The sequence below is a fragment of the Pezoporus wallicus genome, unplaced genomic scaffold (assembly GCF_028554395.1).
Source record: "Pezoporus wallicus isolate ANWC-B61680 ecotype Strahan unplaced genomic scaffold, APGP_CSIRO_Pwel_v1 contig_6401, whole genome shotgun sequence".
Classification (NCBI taxonomy): domain Eukaryota; kingdom Metazoa; phylum Chordata; class Aves; order Psittaciformes; family Psittacidae; genus Pezoporus; species Pezoporus wallicus.
This window is the reverse complement of record NW_026638608.1, coordinates 1,089,166-1,108,822: the sequence shown is the minus strand read 5'-3', so window position 1 is coordinate 1,108,822 and position 19,657 is coordinate 1,089,166. Positions and strand designations below refer to the sequence as shown.

The window sequence follows — 19,657 nt, the reverse complement described above, 5'->3', positions numbered from 1 at the left end:
CAGGATTTTTCAGGAGAGTTACAGAAGCAGGGTCCTTCTCACCAAAAGGAGAAGTTTTCCAAACAAGGCCACTCACCTCATTGAAGTGGTCCTCAAACAGGATACTCTCACCTTCAGTATGCATGATGGGAGCTGAAATAGCATGTTCCAAGTCGTAGCCAAACCACAGCTTGTTTATAATTGCCTGCAAGGAAACGAATGCCACCCTGACTATGGATATTGAATAAAAACCTGGGTCCCATTCTGCCAGCCTCTGCACTGGTGTTAGGCCAGAGCAGCTCTATTGTAAATCCTGCCTGCAGGATGGGGCAAACCTGGGCTGTAAAAGGAGCTGCACTGAACCAGGACTCAACCACCACTCAACCACGAATCCTGCTAGAATAACAGAGCACATAATGATATTTCCCAGAATGCTTTCCCTAAGCCAAAGTGCTGTCCTTGAATTCAATATCTACTGATGGATCTTACATCTTTATACTGACAATTGTTCTTTCTGTATTCAGCTCAGGTGCTAGCAGGGACTCCTTCCCCTGCTTCTCTCCACGTTAAGAAAGTTGAAGTAAAAACACTTCTCTTTTTCCTCTTGTGGCTTTACCTGTGTTTTCTTGATATCTGAACAAGATGTTTGTTAGACTTCAGCAGCAAAGTAATTCCTTTTGTTCAGGACAGGTTGTGCTCCCCTTGTGCAGTGGAAGGTACTCCCCTGCAGTACCTGTTCACTCACCATACTAGTAGCACTGACAATCCAGCTTCCACCTGCTCCTCCAATCACCAGCATGTCTCCTGTCTTGGAGATGAGAATGGAAGGCACCATTGCTGAGGGAGGCTTCTCTCCTAGAGCAGAAGCAGAGTATTGTTTCTGCGATGTAGCTCTTAAGGGGGCTGGAGAGACACACGAGTTTAGCTGCCCCACTCTTCTTGCATTTCCCAAGGAAATGAGCTGCTGCTCATTCCTCAAGAAGCTCAAGTCTTTCAGAGAAACAAGTGTGCTTGTGCCCAGACCCTATCTCACAGAAACTGGACCTTAATAGCACAGGCTAAATAGGCAGCACCTCTTGGTATGTATTCAATAAGACCACAAGTATTCAGGTCTTACTGCAGCATATTCAAGTCAGCTGAGGAACTGTAAGCAGCAATCCTGCCATCAGTGTTGATGTTCTCTTTCTTGGCAGACCCAGGGGATACACAGTCTGCATATCCATCTCCTGCCCTGTGTTTTATATTGGGGGTGCTAATACTCACCTGGTTTAATGCTTTTGTCTCCTATGCAGAAATCAGCAAGTTCATTGTTTAGAATGATGCCAGTTTGGTTAGAATACACAAAAGAGCCAAACCTGCAGGGGAGAGAGGAAGCCTTTCAGTGCCCGGTGCTCTGCTGTTGTGGATGACATTAACTGACCCAAGGGGCCCTGTGGGTTATCACTGTCTCTTCCCAACCCAGAATTGCCCCAGATGGGGTGTCCAAAAGGTGCTGCTGTGCTGGTGCCAGAGATGAGCTCCCTGTCACTAGTGCACACGGGGATTTGCCCAATCCACAGAAACTCCACAGAGCTCAGCAAGTTGTTACAGTATTGAGGTGATTCTCAAAGACCTTTCCTGTCATATGAAAAAGCTGTTCACAAGTGAAGACTGCCTACACCAGCGAAGCCCAAGGGCTTTGCATTTCTGGTAAACAGTCTTGCAGGTACCCCGTGAACCTGACACGTGGCCTGTGACACAATTACCAGCCCCCTGGCTACTCACGGGTAGTTGATGGTGCTGGTGGCGGACACAGCACTGCCATCTGCAGCAAGCACAGAGACGTGACTTGTGCCCTTGCTTTTGTATCTGTGGCTGTAGGTGGGCTCCAACAGGTTGTAATGGGTAAGTGGGTGGTCACCACGGGCATCTATTCGCTGTCTGGCGAGCTCAGCAAGCTCGTCAGACAGCATGCGCCCCACAGTCTTCTGCAATGACAGCAAGGACACATAGCTTGAGTCATAAAAGGACAGGCACAGGGTCTTTAGGTCTTTAGGCATAGGGAAGCCTGGGGCATTCAGCCCCAATAGTCTGAGCTTGGGGACCTGAAGCATTCAGATCCAGCCTGAATCCCCAGGCCACTCTCAACACAGAAAGCAAAGCAAGCTCAGTACTGAGGCCCATCAACACTGGCAAGAGCATATGCACACCCCTCATCAGGCAAGTGAGCACCAGCCTATGGCTGAACAGAAACTGCAGACAGAATAAATGGCCTAATCCTGCCTCTGCCGTGGTCAACTGAGCTGCAGTGCTCTTGCCTAGCAGTTCTGAGTAGTTTCTTTCCTTCTGTGACTGCAAAGCAGGACAGCACATTGCTTGGTACTGTGTGTTGGCAGGCAGGATAGGCAGCCTGCCTGAAGCCTAAACACATAGGCTAAAATGAGCTGGTGATGATGCAGGTTTTGAAAAAGAAAAGCAGGCGATGGGATTTCCCTGCTCCTTCTCTGTCAAGCAGCAGTGCAGAAGAAGCTGTCAGTGCTGTGGGTGTCTGTCGCTGCCCCTTTGTACCATGCCAGCTTACCAGAGCTTCAGAAAAGGCTGGGTCACGCATGCTGGATTTTAGCATGTTGCCAAACTTCAGGGCCTCTGCAATGCGATGGTAGGTTTCTACCCTCTCCTCAGGGGTTGCCAGTGATGCTTCATGGAGCTTATACTCTATAGAGCAGGATGAAATAATTTTGTTAGAGTCAAGGCAATAGGTTTTTTAAGAACTCTAAATACAAAATTGAAAGGCACCTCCTTTTGCCATCCCAGGTCTTATCAAGTTTTCCCTGTGCTTTAGCAGGATGTGGATACAGAGGCAACCTAGTACTAACTTCTGCTGTGACTTAATCCTTGAAGCCTTGGAAAAATTGTGTGTCCTCTGGCCTTTGCAGCAGCTGTGGTGATGCTGACACATGGTAAAAAGGAGCCAGTTCATCATCCCACTGTACAGCACGGTCATGCTGCTGTTTTGGACCTATTATCGCTCACCAGCTCCATTTCTGCCCAGGACTTCGCTAATGCTCTACAGCAACACTTTGCAAACCTTTTTTTATTTGCTTTCCCTTAGGACTTTACCTTCCAGTATCTTGAGGATGAGCATGAGCACAGCACCTCCCAGGGGTGGTCCAGGAGAAAACACTGTGGTGTGGTTGGTCAGGGTAATGTTCAGAGCTGAGGACACCTCTGCTTTGTATGCCTTAAGGTCCTCCAGTGACAGGCTGGACCCTTCAACAGAAAACCAGATGGGTAGCTGTCATTAGCACATTATCTTCTACCATCTACCTACTATGGGCTGGCTACACCAGAGCCTTGGTAAAGCTTCTAAAGAACCATGCCTGTATGCTCCCAAATATCTTCCACCAAGCACAGTACTGTCTTCATGTGTCCTCACCTACCACCAAAATCCAGGACACCACAAAGCCTAAGTTGGGCAGGCCAGTGCATGAGCACTGTGGGTGAATGCCAGAGCTGTAGCTTTTAGTCCTGCTTCTATGCCCGAGTTATAAGAACTGGGGAAAGGTGGCCCCTTCCCATGCCAGCTACCATCCCAAGTGGCAAGTGAATGGCACATGTTGGCTCTCCCCTCATGCTGACTCAATGTTAGCCAGCTGCTGGGAAAACGCTTGTCTGTTAGTATTAACTACATCTGGTACCTACCAGCTTTCCTAATGTCCTCCACCAGGGCCTTTCCTATCTGTCCCTCATAAAATGCTGTAGCTCCGTTTTCTGCTACAACCCTCAGTGTCTGCTGCAGCGCTGGCCACCTGAAGGTCTCTCCACGCTTCAAAAACCTCTGACCATCACAAAGTAGTGGGCTATTAAAGAAAAACATCCATCAGTTTTCAGCACATGCTTACTCTGTCCTCAGCACCCATCCCTTTTTCCTACCCAATGATGTCTTTTAAAAACCCAGTTCTGTTCCCTCCCTTCCCATAGCAAGCATTCACTGAGCAGCAGCCTGTGCTCCAAGTCAGCATGCCAGAGGAAGGGTCTGATGCTGAGGGAGCAGTGGTCCTCACACTGCAATTTAATTTGTGGGTCTTACCACAGGCTTTTTCCTAGACTGGCAAAGGCTGGGTGATGAATAAACTTCTCCATAACTGGGGAAATGACAAGTGGCTCTGAAAGGACCTTGATGGTTGGTTCAAACAGGGCTTTCCATGGTAAGCGGCCGTATCGCTTATGGGCTGCTTCATACCCCCGGAGTTCTCCTGGCACAGCGATCCAGCTGGGACCTGAAAGCAGAGCAAGTGTCACACAGTAACAGCCCTGAGGTTTCACCTCCCTGAAAGCACTCCAAGGGAAGTGTGGATTTGTAGAGGCAACTGAGACTTCTAAAAGCAGGCTTGTTTTTTTCACTGTCGATCTTTTTCTGTTCATACATTCTTCTACTTCCTAATAGAAGGGGTATAGAGAAGCCCGAGCCAGACTCCAAGGAGCACAGTGAAAGCACAATGTTGCAGCAAGAGAAATGGGAGCTGGACATAAAAGAAACAGCACTACAAGGAGCCTGGTCAAACGCTAGAGCAAGTGAAGCTGTTAAATTGTCCATCCTTGGAAAAAGGTAAAAACTGTGACAGAACAGGGCCCTGAGCAGCCTGAGCCAGCTCTGACATCCCCCTGCTTTGAGCAGGAGATGGAGCAGAGACTGCCAACTGTCCCTTCCAACCAGAGCTGTTCCTGAGTCCTTTTCTTCTTTCAAGGAGAAGAACATCTCCTCCAGCAGCTAGGGCACACCCTGGAAGAAAATGTGCTAAGGAAGGAGAATGAATGCAGCAGGAAATGTGGAGAGATCCAAGATGTGCTGTGCAAGTGCCTGCTGCCAAACCAGTAGTAGCAGATGGACGTGGAGCTTCCTGGGATGGGAGTAAGGTGGCAAAGAGCTAGCTGAGCTAAGCTAGAGCCCAGCAGTTCCACTCCTGATGCTGCCAGGTTGCTTCCCCAATGTGAGGACATGGGCAGCCACACTAGATTGATTTTTTTCATTTCCAGAAAGTCAGAGGTGCTATTGACACAGTTTTCTCCATAGGAACTGCTGGGAAATGAGTGCTTTGGGAAAGCTGGTCTTCAAATGCAGACTTCCTATGAAGTTATAATGTTACACTCCCATTTCTCCTCCTGTGGTGCTCCCCACCCTCCCTGCTGGTCAGGTTGCCAATGCTACGTAACAGGCATTTTACGGACCTAGCATTTTTCTTACTTTTGCAAAAGTAAGGAAGGAAGACCCAGGATGTGAACAATCAATTAAACAGAGCTTCACATGGGGTCAGCAAGGTCTTAGGTGTCATTCCCCCCCCCCGAGCTCTGTGACACAGCCCTCATGGCCCACTCTGTGTCCTTACCAAGAGGGAAACCAGCAGCACAGCTGGACAATAAGTTGTGCGGAAACTCTTGTGGGACCGTCTCACGGGCGTTGATCACCTCGACTGTTCCTAGGAAGGAAAGGGGGGAAATACATAACGTTGTCCTCCTGGAGCGGGTGAACATCACTTCTCAGCAAGCTGTGGGCACGGCACAGGCCACAAGGCCAGAGCCCATGGGGTTGAACTGCTCTGGAGCCCTTTGCCAATGGGCCATGCACACTGCAGGGACAGGCTGTGGTCAGCACAGTCATTTGCATCCATGATTTTAGTTACAGCACAGCAGTGCCTGCCTGGAGGCAACAAAGGTACAGGGACAAGGCCAGAGCATGTCTCCAGCCAGTTAAGGTCCTCTCAGAGCTCTTGGGCCTGAGACACAGGTTGGGATGTGCTGCTTCACATCTGATTTGCAGGTTCCTGACTTCCTCTACATGTGGGACATGTCAGACATAACGTGAGCCTTATGCTCGTTATTGGGCCATTTTGCAAGGGATGGTGAGGTACATCCATCATGTTTATAAGCAGAATGGAGACATCCAAAGATCCTCTATGTATCAGAAAGCTTGAACAGAAAAAAAACCCAATGCCCGTTGTACTTCAGGTGTTATTTCACCTCTTTCTCTGCCTTGTATTTCTGTTTTTCTACCACAGTGCACAGAGGCAGCTGTGCTGCAGGAGCCCACAGAGCTACCTAGCTTACCAAGCACCTGAGCTGTCCATGGCCATGTGCAGCTCTGTGCAGCAGGATACTACAGGTAGCAGAAAAGGACTGTTGGTAGGGGACAAAGGGACATGGATCTGCCAAAAAGGAAAAAAGAACAATACAGGTGTTTTGCCAAATGATGTTATTGTGTAAGAGCCACACAAGCACTTCCAGACCCATGAATCTGTGAGGCTCCTTGGCAGTACTTTTAAAACCACAGCACTGTTACTGTGTCCATTGTTGATTTTACTGTTTAGACCAATAATCTCGGGGGGCTTTGGGGAGCCAAGACAATTAAAAACCTCCAACATTAAAAACATAGATGCAAGATCACAAAACTAGGAGTTAAGCCAAGCACAGAAAGGCTCCCAGCAGGCCCTGACCATTGCTACATTGAGATTTCTGAAATGAGAATGCATCTCTTGGGTCAGAAAGTCTCACCAATGCTTTGGGGAGTCCCACCCCCACCAGCGAGAGCAGAATGGGCCCTGAAGTCCCAGCCCAAGGGCTCAAGTGAGCCCTCAACCCCCCCACATTGCTGCACACACCTCACCCTGCTCCCACCTGCCTCCATGGAACCCCAGCAGCAGCTCAGCACCACTCACACCTTGCTGCACTGTCAGCTATATGACTTTGAAATGTAATTTAGGATTCCTTTGTGGGATAAAGCGAGGCAAAGTCAGTTCATTTTATATCCAAAGCTCCTTGCCCCCCTGCCATGTTCTTGCTGCAAAAAGAAGATGCACTCCCTGTAATGGATGTTTGGGTTAAGAAAAGTTTGTGATCAGAGAATGCAACTTTTATATTCAAAAAATTGCTCTGAGAGAACATGAAGGATTCTGACGTTTCCATGGTAGCTGTGTGTCTGCAAGGGAAACGGGGCTGGCCCATACCTTTGCTGGCATTATAGATGGTAAATACAACCCCACCACCCAGGCCTGAACTCTGAGGGTTCATCACTGAGGTGCAGATCAAGGCAGCGATGGCAGCATCCACAGCTGAGCCTCCACTTTTGAGGATGTCCCTGTGGTAAAAAGAGAGGGGAAAAGGGTAACATTAAAATCCAGGAATGACAGAATGGAGGAGCCACACGAAAATGTCTCCCTGGGGCACCTGAAAAGCAGCCCCTGCTTGACAAGAGTACCTAGCAGCTGGAGAAAGCTACTGGCAGCAGTGTGGGGGGTGAGAGCACAGGAAGGCACCTTCCCCTGTGGGAGTGAGAAATCAAAATTAGTGGAAAAGAAGGGGGAGTCCGCAGGGCTAAAGGGCAGGTAGGGGCCAGACCTGTGTGAGGCTGGTCTTCCTCTGGGCAAAGAGTAATGGGAGCGAGCTGCAGACACTCACCAATGCTGCTGTCAAAAAGAGACAGCAAGGAGCTCCCAGACGTGGAGGAGAACGCTCTCAGCAGAGGAGACAGCTTTCCACATGCTGGGACCCAAATAACTGGTTTCTAGCTCTCCAGCTACCGTTTCCAATAAAAAGGACTATGCTGGTCAAGAGGACAGGGGCACTGAAGCAGGAACCATGGGTCCATGTGAAAAGCAAACTCCTGAGTCTTTACATGTGAATTAGCACAAAATTCAGGCCTCACTTCATTGCTTCTACAATGTGACTTCCTGGACTTATGTGATCTTAGCACAGACATCTCACTCCCTCCCTGTATCCCCAAAGCCAAAACAAGCATCAAAAAAACAAGTAGGAAAAGCAAACCTCAACTCTTTCTACCTAGGCACAGGCACATTAAAGAATAAACTGGCATTAAGGCAGCCTCATGAATTTGTGCTAGAGAAACATGTCTTAGCAAATACTTCCCTCAAGCACAGCTGAATCATTTCCTTGCAGTGGAAGGACATGGAATCATTTCCTTGCTGTGGAAATGAGCTGGGGTAGGGTTTCCTTGCACAGCCTGCCCATAGCCAGCACTGGTATTTGCTAGGAAGTTTTCTGACTGAATTGGGATATTACTGAGATAATGCACAGCCAGAAGGAAAAGTGGAATAGTTCATTAATTGCAGTGCAACTGTTCCCAGCAGCTGTGACAGAACACAGCATGCACATAGGGACTGCTGTTTATTTTACATCCGTTGATGCTGGTGGGACCTGCTGGGGCTGGGAACAGGATGCTGCTGGCAGGCACACTGATTGTGGCTTTCCTTTGTTTCTCTAAGTAAGCGCCTTTGGAACCATTGCCTGTAAGGAAATGGACAAGTGGGACATCACCAGGCTTCCTGTTTGGTGTCTGCATGGCTTTTAGTCTCCAGAGATCCCTGGCTGTAGCTCTGAAAATGGAGACTGAGGCTCAGGCTCACCCATCCGTCTCCTCGAAGCAGGGGTAAGAGTCTCACCACATGAATGTCCCTGGGTGGTGTTTTCCTGAAACTGCAGCTTTTAAAATGTTAACAATAGAAGGGAAGGACACGAGGGCTTCCCTTAGGAAGTAAGTGACCCGGCAGAAGGCCCAGACAGCATGGTAAAAGTTGGGGAAACAGGACAGAAGGACCACGATGCTGGCCCAGGACAGTGCTCCGCAGAGACCCTGGCCTATGTACAAAGCCTTGTGCCTGGGAAAACCAGCGTTCTGAGGTAATTTGCAGTGAAAAAACAGCTTTCAAAAGAAATTGCAAGACTGTGTAGTATTCACTTCAATGCAATGTACGAAGCCCTTAACATGGAACATCAGACACATTTTCCCAAAGCCTGAAAAGCATCAGATGATTCTCACTCAACTTCCCAGCCACATTCCCTCTGAAGTGGGTGCCATACACAGGTCACCATGTCCCCAGCAACGCTTGTGCCTGAAGGAGGACTCCCTGATGAAGATCCTCACCCCTTCTTGTGTCATCTGCTGACGGCTGGCTAACTGCTCTGAAAGATGAGTTTTTCCCTCTCTCCCTACTGATTTGCACCAAGCCAGAATGCTCTGCACTGGAACTGCATTAACTTAGCATGTCCTAAAGGGTGGCCACAGTTACCAATTTATTAGATTAACATTCATACACTTAAATGGCCTGTTTCTGGATGATGCCGAGATATTTTTGCTTCCAAGTACTTGTTTCTAAAAGCAACGCTGTGGACTAAATAACCTTTAACTACTGCAAATGTAGTGCACACGCACAAAGCATACAAACCCGAGGGTTTCTGAGCATGACCTTCTCTATGCTCCCGCCCTCCAAAACTCCCAGTTAGACACAGAGCCAGGATAACACAAGCCGTGTGAACTCCAGTTTGTAGCTGTGCCTTTGGCTCCCACTGAGATCAGGGAGGACAAATGAGGTCTAAGTCTCAGCAGAAAAGGTGTATTTACCTGCTAGAGAGAGCACAAAACCTCTCCAAGGAGCTGAGACATGGACAGTTACTGCCATTGGCAAAAGGCACACAGATTTCCTGAGAGCATCAAGGAACAAGTGGGAGGAGGACTTTCACCACACATCCTGCCTGGCACTGTGGAGGCAAAGCAAGTGTTTCTTGATAAGCAGTGATTACTCCAGGGTGTTAATCCACCCAATTGTTTTCAGAGGGGTCATGCCCCCAACACTGGCACTGTGTATTCCTCAGAAGGCTTTATTGTTCCTGCTCTGTAACCAGCACAGCGGCAACTTGATTCTTGGCTGCTGCTCCTTGGTGCTGCACCTTGCTGCAGTGAATCCCATCAGTGGGAATAAGCACTTTTCCTAAATCTCTCCCTGGACCTATGCTGGCTTTTGCTTCTGCCAGCTGGAAAACAAACAGATGCAGAGCAGTGCATGGCAGAGCTCAAACAGCGCATCGGTAGGGAATATAAAGCTTTTTGTGTGGCTGATGGAAAAAGCTTCTTCCATTGCCAGGAGGTAAAGATGCTAAGGTAAAGGTGGGTTTGGGTACTACTCACTGCCAGGGCAATCAGCTCCTGTCTCCTCACGTCTTCTTGACATGAGGACAAAATACTGAGGTGGCCTTTCATACCAAATGCACATCCTTGTGATAAAAACTGCTCTGACTCTCCTTTTAGCCTCCAATCGCTCTTCATCAAAGAAGTGTTTCACTTCACCCAGAGACAAGTTATCTTCCAGCACAGGGCCCCTGTCTGGACCAGATAACTGCACAATATTGCTCTCAGCTCCCAGTCTCCAGTAGGAAAACCTTTCACAGCAGAAGAGCCAGCCTTGTTCAGCACCGAATATTGGGCACAGTTGGCTAAGGGCAATTCTAGAACAGGACCTGCCAACAAGCATGCTGACACACTGGAGGGTTCTTGAGATTGCTCACTTCCTGCAGAGAGCCAGAGCTGCATAAAGATTGCAGAAAGTCAAACCTTACACCATCCAGAATTTACAAACACCAGTTCCAGAGCTGGAAAACCCAAACCTGAAGATGACAGCTGAGCATAACTAAAGAAGAAGAGCACCAAACTGGGGCTGTCCCCCATCTCCTGTTTGGACTAAAGAATTACAGAGCCACACACTTCTTTTACTGACCCTTCCTTCACAGCTGAACTACCAGTAAGGGAAACACATGGGCCCTGAGGTGCTTCTCCCAAACCACCCTCCCCCTTGTTAAAAAACAGATTGCTCTTTGGGCAAGAGGTCCAGTTCTGTTATTCTCGAGAAGTTCAACTGGAAGTTCTATTAGGAGAGCACTCAAAGACTCTGTCTTAAACAGCAGCATCTTAAACCAACACTGTATCATGTAATGCCCTAGGAATTTCATTGCTGTTAAAGACAACTCACAGAGCATGTGGTTTGGGTTGCTTTTTTTTTTGCTTTTTTTTTTCTTTTTGCCTTTTTTTGTAAAAGAAACAACATTTTTTAATTAAAGAATAAAATCTGTAAGTAGGTCAGAGACCAGGTGCTACTTTAAGCTTAGACAGTAGGTGCTGGACCAGTGCAATTTGGTTCATGCCCATCCTGCAGTGGAGGTACTCTGAGCATCCCCTGCAGATTCCTGGGATCTGGGGGGATTTGTAGGATAAAAGGGGTGACTGCAGGGTCCCAGCAGATAGAGCATCTGCAGGGTCAGCAGGGGACAGCAAGGACGAACCAGCACTGCTGGATCACCCTGTGCTGTGCCTGAAGGGACTGGCTGCAATGTCTCCTGCTCTTGTCAGCAGGCAGGCAGGCTCACAGGTTCAGTTACAACATGTGGTTTTCATTTGGTTCCAGCTTTGATAGACTGAAGCCACCAAACCTCATTTCTTTCCCACAGCGCTGGAGGCCATATGCTTCCACTAAAAACACTCAGCAATTACAGAAAAAATTAGACTGAGAAAATTTGCTCATTTACCTGATTTTACTTGATTTAAGCTCCTCTAGAAAATCTGTTAGGAGGCTCTGCAGTGTGCAAGTACAAAGCCAGAGATGTAGCTTGCCTTCAGTTCAAACGATTCACTCTAATTTAATGCACATGTGTGGTCATCAGTGGATCAACCATTTTTAGTGATTTCTAAGCAATAATAGTGGAAATGAGCCTGTTCTAATCCCCAGCTGCAGAGGCTAGCACAGCTTCCTTGAAAAAACTGCATCTGATAACAGCCATGGCTTTGGGACATGGAAAAAATGAGGAAATTCTTATCCCTGGTGTTCAGTGCTCCCCAGGCTGGTCCATGAGCAAGGAGAGTGGCCATGTCCTGTCTCAAACAGAGAGGAGGTGGGAGAGGAGTGAGGTGGCAGAGCTTTGGAGTAGGATCAGGGCAGAAGAAAGCCCATAATGTTGAGCAGTTTAGCAGTGGGGTAATGGTGCAATGGTAGGATGAGAAGACCAGAAGCAGTGACTGCACAGACTCAAACACCAACACAGGAGATGGGTACATGTGGGAAGGAGAAGTCACAGAGCTGGGGATGGAGCAGCAATGAAGCAGAAGAAAGACAGCAGCAGCAGCAAACGGCTCAGCAGAGACTCAGGAGCTGCAATACAGGTCCCAGCTCTTGTGCCACTGGGGATCTCACCATTCATGATTGCTGTATAACTTCACAAATCTACAGTATTCCAAGTCCAAACAGCCAGTACAAAAATTTGCAGATTTCTGCGTAACTGCAGAAAAAGAGTGACCCAGTGCTTAGTAAGAAACAGAAAAACCCAAGATAAATCTTTTCATCTTGCTTCCTCTCTCCTAAGACTCATGGATTTGGGAGTTTAATTATATTTGAACAACAGAAGTCCACAGCACTGTTGTCATTTCAAACCCACCTGCTGAGTGGCTGCGCAGAAAGAGGCTGGGTCTATGCATCAAGGGATGCTTCACTTTGCTCTTGCTTTTTTTCTAGCATTAAATTGCAAATGAAGTGGCAGCTCATGGGGACAACAGGGTCTAATGGCTAAGACTACTCTGAGAAAGTGGATTTTATTGCTACAACTCTGACAAAATTCCTATATGATGCTATAATCTTGTTCAGCAAAGATTAGAGAGAAGGCCACTATATGCTTCTCAGTTCCTGATGCTCCCATCCAGACCTTTGGATCAGGCTCAAGGAAGCCCTCCCCCTGCACAGTCACACAGAAGGTCAGTGCAAGAAGCACCCTGAGCAGGACAGATTGCTCTGAAAGGCAGAGACTGTGATGTGGTATCCAGAAAGTACAAGTGCCATGCTAGACTTCCTCATTTATACTTATTTATATTGCTTTGAGAACTAATTTAGTGGTGACTATCATGTGCTAATAGCTAAGAACTAAAATGCGACATACAGATCTAACAGCACAGAAATGTCTGGGAGAAATTAACAAGATCACATTGAGTACAGAGCATGTAGGAAGCTTCCTCCAGCCACTACTATGGGCCAGTAAGGACAAAGAGAAATATGCCAATGACAACAAAAAGGGCAACCATACAAAGCTTCTGACCACAAGCTCTGTTGCAGAGGAACATTTTCATAAACGAACAGTTTTATTATGGTCTATTGCAAGAACATGAGCAGATAGCTCAAGCTGGGAGATCAAGCTGGGAGAACAACACAGGAGCTTGGTTCATTCCAAGCAGAAAATGAGCACACAGGTTTCCAGGACTGGCTGCAGGCAAAGGATAGCAGGAAACGCAGCAGATAGCATGCAGCAATAGGGGAGCAGAGCTAACCACTGGGTGGTATAGAGAACCAAGGTGAATAGTGTTGGCTGGGGAGACCCAGGGGGCTTGGAAGGGCTGTGGGAGACAGCTGATACATTTGGAGAGTGATACATCAGGATGTGATGTGCAGATGCCCCAGGCTGGGGAAAAGGGGGAAAAATGTGTGATGGGAAGTTGGAGCAAGGGCAGAATTTTGTGGCGATCACTATTTGTAGGAAATCTAAGATGGTCCATCAGACTGCAGGGACACAAATGGACCTTGTCAGCAAGTGCTGGAGGCACAGATACAGCAATGGTTGAGGTACTGCAGAGAGAAGAGAAGGAAACAGATGACAGCCCAACAGCAGGAGCCAGCTAGCCAAAGCTTATCAGTTGTCCACCTGATCACAGATTTCTGTAGCTCTCACTTCAGTGCCTTCCAGCTGATTCTACAATACTTTAAGTAAATTCCAATAGCTGCAGAACAAGTGCTGTGGTTTTCCCAGCAGATTCTTTTGAGTAATCCAATAATGTATTTTCCTCTATTTCCATTAATACGGACTTAAAAGATACTTATTCTGCCCTCTAAGAACTAACCTGCGGCTTAGCATAAATAAACCCATGTGCAGCCACGGTACATTTTCTCCAACTACTCAGAAATGATGTGACACCACATCATTGCATGAACACACGTGTGACATGGCAAGCATGGTGTAATGGCACCATGTCTTACCTCACTCATCCAGCCACAAGGCAGAGCACACAGCTCAGAGCACACATCCGTTGCTGGAGCATCCAGCATGTAGCTTGTGAAGTTCCATCCTTCTACTTTCATGCATAAAAGCATTTAAGCACTGAAGTAATTAATAACATAGGAGACAAAATGTTTGAGAGGGAGACTGCTACACTACAGCTTGCTACAGGTCTTATGACTTGCACAACTAGAGTATTTTTTAAACCTACATATTTCCTTCCAAGAGATGGAAGTATGTCTTTTGTAGTTACACTGTCTTGGCCAAATTTCAATTAAACTTGCTCTGTGCTTTCCAATACAGTGTCTTTTGTCATAGCAGACACACCTGCTGCAGGCTACAGTCCTTAAACACACACCCTAAAGGGTGGGATGCCCAGTCTCCCTTACCCTCCCAGCTGCTGCTCTCTACTTGCTTTCACTTCTTCCTTAGTTTATTCCTAAACCACTTATCTGACAGACTTACCACCATGAAGTAAACAGTTCATTTCCTGCTTTCCCACTTAAAAACAACATTGTATTTGTATATTGTAAATATTTGTACCTTCCAAAAGACCATGGGGTTGCAGTGCTGCAAATTTTTGTGACATGGGATAATGAAAATAAGCAACAATCACAGAGGCAGAGCTCCATCTGCTCTCTGAGCTGCTCCACTGCAGACGGAGAACACTGAGAGCAGCACTGTTGCTTAGCCCCAGAAGTGGGGACAGGGCAGAAACCCAGCTCACCCCCATGGTTAGTAGTGTCCTGTCAGTCCAAGACCACGACATACACAACAGATAACCCGCAAACCCAAGCGATCCATGCACATACCGGCCGATGACAGAGCAGGTCTCAGTGTCAGCAGCCACGGCGCCGTGCAGGTACTGCTGAGGACCACACCTGGGTTGAGTCAGGATGACCACAAGTGTAACAACCACAGCCAGCACCCCCAGGGTCAGCAGCACCAGACAACAGACCTTCCCCGTAGACATCTCTATTCCGATGCTGCCAGAGGCAGCTGGGAGCCTTTTACTCCTTTGTGAAGGCGCCTGCTTTGCTCAGGGTGGAAGTAGAGGATCCCGGCGGGTTTGGAGGGAGGTCCCACTGAAGTGGGCTCTGCCCTCTGCCACTGGGAATTACACTTGCTTAAAGAATAAAAGCTGCTAAAAAGGAAGCAGAGTACTCCTTCTTTCCTGCTCCCTTACACGTGAGAAACTTTTCACTCTCTTTTGTAAACTAAACTTTTTCTGGCATATCCACCACGTGTCTTTTTTTTTAAGGCTCTGATGAAAATGTTTAACACATTCACTGCTGGAGCACTTTAAAGTGAAATCTCTACATGGCTTATTGGCTTCACACAACTTCCCTGTCTTCACATCCTTACCCTTTGGTGCAGATCACCAAACAAAGGCAGCCTACATGGTGAATCACTGGGAAAACTGTATCAATCCTACACTGGGATTGCAAAGTTGGGGAATTTTCTTTCCATAAGACTACTCAGAGAAGTAAAAGCTAAATACAAAGCCATAACCTTCATATTTACTCTTATTTTACTTTACAGTTTATTATAATCTTGCTTATTTTTTTCATCACTAAATCTTGCCACTGTCCACACCATGGATCTTCTGTAAATGAACATAACAGAATACCTTGAATAAAGCAGCACACCTCGGCACAAAACATTCAGGGTAAAAACTCTGAGATCCAGTCTGTACCAGTCAGCAACCACAGCACCCAGAGAGTGAACAGCTGTTAAATAAAACCAGACCCAATTTCTAACAGAGCAACAATAAGCAGCATGTACTGCTACACAGTGCAAATGGGCCCAGTTAGCTCAAGAGCCTCTTAATTATACAGTTCTCCTTGCACTTCAAAAGCAAAAGATATGGCTTCAAATCTGCCTTCTGTCTTTCTAAAAGATGTCTGAAATCCTTTTCCAGCTAGATTTGGGAGAAGGGGAATCACCTGTGCAGATTCACACTTGTATTTCACTGCAGACTGAACTTGTACTCAATAAAATTCCTCATAGCTAAGTAATACTATTTCATGTATCATATCTCAAGAACTGGCTCTAATAGACTAAACTGTCCTTTTGTAGTTATATCTTCCTGTAAGATTATGTTGGGGAGCTGAGAATGGTCCAAGAAAAATACATTGGTTTGTCTGAGATAAAACCGTGGTCCCTGGGGAATAATGTGGCTTCTCCATCTCTGTCTGACTTGGCAAATATACTTGGCATGTGCAAAAAAGCTTTCACAGCTCTAATGTGGCTCTATTTCACCTCATTGTGAAACACTGCTAATCTTGTAAAATGTCTCAATTCCTATAAGACTTCCATATTTTATTTTTGTCAAACTACTCTCTAACACTTAAAGAATCATCATTCTGGTGGTTTTTTTTTGCAGGGGAAGCTCCTCCCTTTCAATTCACATCAGTGCTGGAAACCCCAACCACTCAGTACCAGCAGACTCAAGGCTCAAGTCGATTTTACCCATTTACTTTCATCAAATGCCATGGAGAACTCAATTGCAGTCTTTTCCATCAAATTCGGGTTTCAACTCAGCACATCAAACATCTGTATCTGGAAAATCAACCCTTGTGCTGCCAAGGAGGAAACCTGGAAGAGGCAAGAAAAGAGAACATCATCTCCCAGACCATGCCTGGGAAGGCAAAGACTTGGTTATGATCTATTCTAACAGATGCTCTCACAGGCAAACTCATTTGTCTTTTAGATATATAAATGAAGACTGAGCCTCCTTATCTCTTCCAATGTGTAACCTTTACAGTCCTGTTGGTGCAACACTCACCTCTGACTGTATTATGCTACAGAGTCTACACTGACCCTTCTATGTGAGAGGCTACTTAGCTCTCTTGGAACTCGGGTATTTACTGACCCTTACAGGCCAAGATATACTCAAGGACATTTTAATTAGAATTGTGATTGTTAACAGAATCATCATTTACTAACTAATAAATAGGCACAGTATCTTTAAATTGCCCTTTATGTTGTTAGGTCCTGTAACATCTTTGTCCAAACCTTCAATCAAGAAACCAAATTTGAAAATTATTTAAAATCTGAAGTCCAGGCATTGATAACATTGTCATGAATACCACAGCTACTTCATGGAGGGTAAGAAGTCATCAAAGGATAGAAGTCCTAGGGTTTTAAGAGCAGAGGATAAATTACTACTTGAAGGAGTTGGGAAGAGATTCTCTCTGAGGGTAGATTATTGCAGAGATATTGAAGAGTCTTGACCATTGGGCTTAGTTGGTGGACAGAGTACATGGACAGTCTAATCCCATCATCTCGTGACCAAAGGGACCAGGACAGGCTTTGGAGGCATCAGGAGGTTCTCCTTCAGCTTTGCTGGGAACAGACTGCACCTTTGCTTGTTTTGGCAGCAGTGTATTGCACTAAGCCAATGTAATTTTACCTCAAATTCCAACATGTTCTTGACACAGAGCTACTACCTGTAGAACTTGATTCTCTGACATTGAAGCTGGTTTCAGAAGATGACTGGTTATCAGTCATGTTTGAGGAAAAGAAAGCTGGTTGCTGGTTGAAAACCAGCCCTCAAAACCAGCCTTAGGATCCAGCAGGTGAAGAGACAATCCCAAAGAGCACCAGCATCTACATGTGCTGCATGCATGCTTTTCATTTAACAGAATAAAGATGGAGATGCAAATCAAGGAGCCATCATCTGCAGGATTCATGACAGTCCAGGGTCCGGCTAGAGAAAACAATGTTGCTGCCTTGTCTGCAGCAAAAGAGTAGGTTTGTGGTATGAACAAACCTCCTCTTCAAGAACTGTGTTTTCTCCATGCATCCATGCTGCTTTCCAGTGTTTGAGATGAAGAAAACATCACTGGACAGAAAGCCAGACATTTGTACTCAAAGAAAAGCTGACTAAGATATTGACCCACAGTTTATCACTCTCCATCTTATCTTTTAAAAATATAAACTATACAAGAATGCTATGTACGCACCAAACTCATGAGGCATTCTCATGCTAGTGTCCTAAACCTCCTTTGCTTTTGTCTGTACAGTGTCCAAATTACATTGCAACATACTCAAGAAGATGCCTCTTGAGAGGAGAAGCAGAAACTGGTGTTTGCTTGAAAAGCATTGTCTACAGTCACCAAGCTCTTACTGTAATAAAAAAGAGCCTTTCCCAACTCTAAACCATTGGACAAGAGTCTAGGAAAGTTTCCAAGAGCATGCAACCAAAAGACAAACTGGATGTATTTCACACAGCTTGTCTCCTCCTCCAGTCTTGTTATTTATAATCCAGGAATATAGCTTTGTCTCTAGATGATAACTGAATTACAAAGAACATAGGAAACATGCTGGGAATTTACTGTTCAAATCTTCTAAGAGACATGGCTGTGAGCTCCACAGATGTTGGTGCTCATGATCCATTTGTCTCAGTACGATCCTTCAGAAACTAGAGAAACACTAACCTTTGTGCATTGTTTTCCTTTGCACACAAAGAAGTTTTCTTTATTGAGGGACACAAAACTGGTTTGTATAGTTTTCAGACATCTGGAAAAACACATACTTGGAAACCGGAAGCTCTGGTACTGAAGAATTTCTCATTCATTTCTCTTTCCTCTGTTATTTCTCAGAATTCATTATGAAAGTGAAGCACATAAACTCCTCTGCTTCTTTTATTACTGAAATCAGAAAAGGGAAACATGCTCTAAAATTACTCATGGACGTATGCTTCACTGAGATTAACATTTAAGTACCTGCTGAATGAAGGCTTTCTGGTTTTTCTTTCAATTTTAAAGCATGCCAGGGAACAACTCTCCTGGTTCTAGCTGAGAAACTTGGCAGTACTTCATCTCAGATCTTGGAAGCACACTTCTAGCTGCTGCTGTAATGGTTAAGTGCATTTCTCTTACAATCCCTAAAAGAGTTTGAGGGTGATCACAAGTAGTCCATGTGTTAGGAGCACAGCAGTTGGGCAGTGATGGATAACTTGGAGGGAGCAAATCTCTATCTTGAAGAGGACATGCATCAACAACCCAACACTACTCTGGCACTATTTTCCTCAGCCACACTAACTTTCAGTTTGCCACTGTGTGGGATCTCTGCAGGCTATGAGCATAACCAAAGGGAAAGCACTTGAACAGGACAGTCACAGAACATGCACCATTCCTCACATAACTGAAACCAAAAACGGACCCAGCTGAATCTCAGGGATTACTCCGTCTTTGTGTAATTTTCCCACGTTAAAAGCAGACCTGCTGCCTCCTCCTTCCTTTCTTGCTAGTTACAAAGTTATGGCTGAAAGAAATGCTCTGTCCAACCCAAACCTAAACATCCTCTATTTTACAATTCTATCAACGTATTGAAAGTCAACTATTTGCATGGCTCTGCTTAGCAGGACACATGGCACAGACCACTGCCCAAGGGAAACTTTTATCCATTAACTTTATTTGATGAGCATATCTAGGCAAAGTTTACTGCACAGCATCAGCATTTTATTCTTTCTCTAACAGTGCAGCTATGCTCAATATTGTATTAACAGTGAAACCTTCTCATTCAGTCTTTAATTCTTGGGTGCTCCTCTGGAGCAAATCCAGCAGTTTTCTTAAAGACTAAACCTCATTAGTATAATTACTATAGCAGCTGAAAGTATTGACACTAGAAAACAAAAGGGAGCTTTGTGTGCATCCAAAGACATCAACAGTAAACTCTGTCTGAACTCTGTATTCACTAAATAAGGCCAAAGTATTACATTATTCATCCCAAGGGATATCTGTGGAGGCTTTTACCTCACATGAAAATACTAAACTCACAGGAAGTATTAAATAGAACGTACTTGCAGTTACATGCACCT

At 45.9% G+C, this 19,657-nt stretch overlaps 1 protein-coding gene across 3 annotated transcripts in view; it reads right to left on the bottom strand.

The window, feature by feature from the left end:
- The window catches only part of GGT5 (gamma-glutamyltransferase 5), a 36,732-nt gene that overhangs the window by 667 nt on the left and 16,408 nt on the right, over window positions 1-19,657 (bottom strand). The window contains exons 1-11 of one of the 3 annotated variants that reach the window (XM_057411397.1): window positions 14,643-15,068; window positions 6,960-7,090; window positions 5,346-5,435; window positions 4,049-4,238; window positions 3,661-3,818; window positions 3,079-3,228; window positions 2,540-2,673; window positions 1,744-1,946; window positions 1,243-1,334; window positions 725-834; window positions 77-184 (exon numbers count right to left, since the gene is read on the bottom strand). In XM_057411397.1, the coding sequence (XP_057267380.1) occupies window positions 77-184; window positions 725-834; window positions 1,243-1,334; window positions 1,744-1,946; window positions 2,540-2,673; window positions 3,079-3,228; window positions 3,661-3,818; window positions 4,049-4,238; window positions 5,346-5,435; window positions 6,960-7,090; window positions 14,643-14,803 (1,527 nt within the window). In that variant the 5' untranslated portion in view covers window positions 14,804-15,068. Of the gene's footprint in view, window positions 1-76; window positions 185-724; window positions 835-1,242; window positions 1,335-1,743; window positions 1,947-2,539; window positions 2,674-3,078; window positions 3,229-3,660; window positions 3,819-4,048; window positions 4,239-5,345; window positions 5,436-6,959; window positions 7,091-14,642; window positions 15,070-19,657 lie in introns of those variants that run through there. The other 2 variants (XM_057411399.1, XM_057411398.1) reach the window with 2 other exon arrangements.